Genomic DNA, 4,365 nt, shown 5'->3' with positions numbered 1-4,365 from the left:
TGCTCAAAGACCCGCCCTGGTCCAACCAGCCTCTCCTCTCCCGTACTGCCGCCTACACGTCCCACGGGGAGGAACCAGATGGAGTCGGACAGCCCTGGGCAGATCCTGCAGGACGCTGTTGCCCTCGTCCTCAGCCAGAGCAAACGCGGGATGCTTGGCACACGGTGCCAGCCCCTGGCTGGGGCAGCACCCTGGCTTTCTTCTCCGGAGGACTTGGGCATGACCGGCATCCACCCCTCTTCCTGCAAATACCAGGACCACTGCTGGGCCCTCCCAGGACCCGCATTGCTCCAGATCGTTAGAGGAAGCACCAAACCTACGGCGGGCCACGACGGCAGCCCAAGGGGCACCGCTTCTGCCCGGCAGAAAGCGCCCACCCAAGAAGCCTGCACAGATAGAGGGGTTCAAGGCAGCAGCCTCCTCTCGGGGTCACGGGCCGCAGTGGTGGAAGAAACCTCTGTCCCCAGGCACCAGGGACCTGCAGCGCTGCCCCAGCCTTCCCAAGGCTCCTCCACTTGGGTGCAGCCTGGGTGCCAGAGAATCAGATGGCATTTCTTGCACATCCACAGTTACGTTCCAGGTGTTAGCATGGCAGAAGAGCTCCGGGGCCCTACGCTGCTGTCTCCAAATGCCTCCTGCCAGAGGGTCCAGCTGGGCTCTCTTCGCTTCTGTCATCTTCAAGTCAGCTTCAATTAGCCCTTCCTTACCCATCTGCTGCTCACAGGAGCGAGACGGAGCCCAGCTGGCCTTCCTCGAACAGGAGGAGGACTGCGAGAGGAACACAGGGCTCAGAGGGGGAACACAGGAGGGTTATCTTTGATGGTCTCAGTTCTGGGCATGAGCGAGGCTGTTGCTCCTCCAGCCCTGTCCATCAGAGATGCCGGCCATGCACAGGCACAAGCCAGTGCTTTGAGGAGAGAGCTCCAAGCTGCTCATCTGGCAAACGCTAGCCTTGCTTGGCTCCTCTCCCTCAAGCTGGCTCGTCCCCGCTCTCACAGATGGCCCGTGACCACTTGGCTCTGGAGCAGCTCTCCAGGCAATCAGACAGGGCTGAGCGGAGGAGCAAGACCTCCCTGATGCAGGAATGACCAGAGACCATGGCGATTGTTTGCACAGATCGATCAGTGACTACGTAAGCCAGCTGGTGGTCGAGTCACCCAGTTCTCCCTCATGGAGGGAGCAAGGAGCCAAGGCCAAGCTGCCTAGTCAGGGCAAGCTGTAGGTAAGCGAAGCAGCAAGATCTTCGCAGCTGATCTAGGAGCTGAGCGGCTCTCAATCACAGAGGTTTGTTGTTTCTGCTCTTAAGCACTTGGGAAGGCATTGCCTGCACTACCCAAGCACTTGCCAGTAGCAGTGCACCGCGGCACCTCCTCACTTGCCAGTGCACTGAGCCAGACTCTGCCCATGAGTCAAATCAGCCTTGCTCAGCTCACCCCAGCACAGCAAAACCAGAATACAGCTGAGCAAAACACCCCTGCTTCCATCAGAGCCGCTCGGGAGGCAGAAGCACGGAGAGGGAAGAGGGAAGGGGCAGGGTACCCACCTGAGCTCCGCCGGTGATGGGGATGATGCACGTCAGGAGGTTCCCAATGACGTTCTCCAAGGACACACTTAGTCCATCCACGTAGATGGTATAGATCAAACCCAGGCTGTTCTGGAGAGGAAAGCACAGCACAGCTGAGCATCAGGGTGCACCACAGACGCGTACGGGTGCAGCTGGGGAAGCTCTCCAGTTCGGAGCACCGTCACATGGAGGGGCTCCCACTGCTTGTCTCTGGACAGACAGAGCTCTGACAGTCAAATCGTGGGTACGGCGCTCGAGGTCTTCCCCCTCAAACCTCTCACAGCGAGTGATATTTAGCATGGGCCCAGTTTGTTTCCAGGCAGCAGCACCTCCCCACCCCAGCACTGGCCCCAGACGTGTGCCCCGGGCAAGAGCTCAGCAGGAGCAGCGCGGAGGGGGTTCAAAAGCTCCTCGGGCAGAGGTGACTGAAAACAGCTGGACTTCTCCAGCAACCCCAAGCACTCTCAGTCCCTGCAGATTTGCATCAGGTCTCCCAAAAACCCCAAGAAAGGGATGGGAGGGAGCCCCACATCTCGACGAGGGCTGGCTGAGACACCCGGTCACGCTGTGCTCTGCCCGAGCCAGGCGCATCTGGGAAGCCCAGAGGGGCTTAGGGGGCACAGCCTTCAACTTAATACACCAACGAACAAGGAATTTGAAGAATTTGTCTTCAAGGCACCCTCTGGGTGTTTTGTTTTTTAACTCAAACCATGTCCCCATGTCAGTGAGGAAAAGAGAAAACACAAATACTGGGGCTTTGGCGAGAAGGGGTCAGGCGGGCTACTGCATGCTGGAATAGCCAAGGGAAGAGCAAGCTCAGGCTCCTGCACGTTCCTGAACGGCGGTGAAGGCTCCTGGCGTAATGCAGGTACGGCTCGACCTCACCCTGCGCAAGAAGCAGACCCTCAGTCCAGCATCGTGCTGACCAAGAGGACCAAGAGGTCCAGGTCTTGGGCTACAGAGACCTCTAATCAGAGAAGAGAAGGAGCCACAACAACCCGAGTCTTGTGCTGGGCAAGTAACAGGCTGCACTTCAGATTTAGCCAGGGAAGTCCATCCGTTCACCCAAAGGGCAAAGGCAGGGTTTCCACCCGCTGCCCTTCTCCTGGCAGGGCCAGGGAACAGCAACGGGAGAGGCAAACCATGTCCTGCCATGATCTGAGCCCGAAGGCAGGGCTCCCCTCAAGCAGGCCAGAGGTGCGTGGCACTCACTGTTGCGAAGCAGAGATCCTGCTCCCACGCTCGGAGCCCTTCTGGGGACACCCAGCCACATTTCTGACTTTGTGTCACAGCGAAGGGAGAAACGACCCAAGGCCCAGAACAAGAGGACTGTAGTGCTCTTGTCGCTCACCTGTTCCTCAAGAATCACTAAGGTGAATTACCCAAGCAACTGAGCAACGAACTCAGGCAGCTGAACGTGCAGTGCAAACGTTACTGGGCCTCCCAACAAAACCAGCCAGGGAAGACGAGCTGTCAGGTACGCAAGGACCGAAAAGAGCTGGGAACCATCTCAGTGCGGATCCCAGGGAGAAGCTCTGGCAGGAAACGTCTGTCGTTTGGAAGAAGGTAGCTGACCCGCCTTCCTCCAGAGCCATCCCCAAGCACGACCGGCTTTTGCCCAGCAGGAGAGCGGCAGACACCACACCTCAGCCGACCTCCCTCTGCTCTCCCAGGCTGGAGAAAATGAACGGCTCCTCTGTTTTAGAGAAGGCTTCACGAAGGCCAGGAGCAGTACAGCCCATCCCAGATGGGAGGATGACCATACGATGCAGCTGCTTGCAACAAGGGAAAAGGACTGACGATGCCAGCTCACTCCTGTTCGTACGCTCCCTTCTATCTCGGTCTTACTGCTCCTGCTTGCCAGAAAGGAGTTGCTGTTTTACCACCACCTCTCAGCCAAGACAGGCTTGACTCAGGCTCAGACAACTTCCCCGACAAAACACCTCAAAGGGTGCAGACTATTCTACTGCGAGGGTGGCTGAACACCGGCACAGGGTGCCCAGAGAAGTACAGTCTCCATCCTCGGAGATACTCAAAACTCAACTGGACGACTGCCTGGCCAGCCTGCTCCAGCCAGCCCTGCTCGAGCAGGGGTTGGACCAGAGACCTCTGGAGGTGCCTCCACCCTCAGTTACGCGGTTTGGGGCTGTGAGTCTGCAAAGCCCGATGTTTCTGCCGTTTGAAGCAGCTCCAGGCCAGAGAACGGAGTGATTTCTTTTTCCCCTCCTGTCAGTTATGAATGCCCCGAGCACTGAACGCCCCGAGGGAACGCCATGTGCTCCCTTTCGCACAGCGGGCTGTGAACAAGAGGTTCAAGAACAGGGCAGAGCCCAGAAGTGATATCCTGGCAGTGGGAGGGCAAGCAGCCAGGACGCAGCCTGGCCCGATGGAGAACGCTGCCCTCCTGCAAGCCCAGCACCTGGGCAACCCAGCAGAGAGCCCACCGTAAACGCCGGGAGGATTCTTCCTTCAGACCAAGGGAGTGGCAAGGCAGGCAGGCTGCTCGCTCCGGAGGAGGCTGCCCGCACCCCACCTGTCCGGGCACAATGCGCACGGGGGCCGTCTGTAAACACCCCAGCTTGCAACCCGTGCCCTCCCAAACCTTTTACAGCCACATAATGCAGCACGTTGAAAGAAAATAAAGATGACAAAGATAAATACTCCCACAGGAACAGGCTGTTCGTCACAGTTTTTCTATTAACAAAACTGGGTCAAGGCCACCAGCTGCCCGGTGTGGCCAAGTCCTTGGTGTGCCGTTCTGTAGCCGGATGCAGCTGCTGACCTGGCTCGCAGCGCTGGGC

At 58.4% G+C, this 4,365-nt stretch overlaps 1 protein-coding gene across 1 annotated transcript in view; it reads right to left on the bottom strand.

Annotated features, from left to right (window-relative positions):
- Positions 1 to 1,654, bottom strand: part of SBF1 (SET binding factor 1) — a gene marked incomplete at both ends in the record, with an annotated part of 20,974 nt that extends 19,320 nt beyond the window's left edge. The window contains one exon of the mRNA XM_009702492.1: positions 1,544 to 1,654. Coding sequence (XP_009700794.1) covers positions 1,544 to 1,654 — 111 coding nt within the window. The remainder of the gene's footprint in view (positions 1 to 1,543) is intronic.
- Between the last annotated feature and the right edge of the window lie 2,711 nt (positions 1,655 to 4,365).

This window comes from Cariama cristata, unplaced genomic scaffold (genome assembly GCF_000690535.1).
Source record: "Cariama cristata isolate BGI_N322 unplaced genomic scaffold, ASM69053v1 scaffold15626, whole genome shotgun sequence".
Taxonomy (NCBI): Eukaryota; Metazoa; Chordata; class Aves; order Cariamiformes; family Cariamidae; genus Cariama; species Cariama cristata.
The sequence above is the reverse complement of the archived record's forward strand: the minus strand, read 5'-3'. Positions and strand labels throughout refer to the sequence as shown.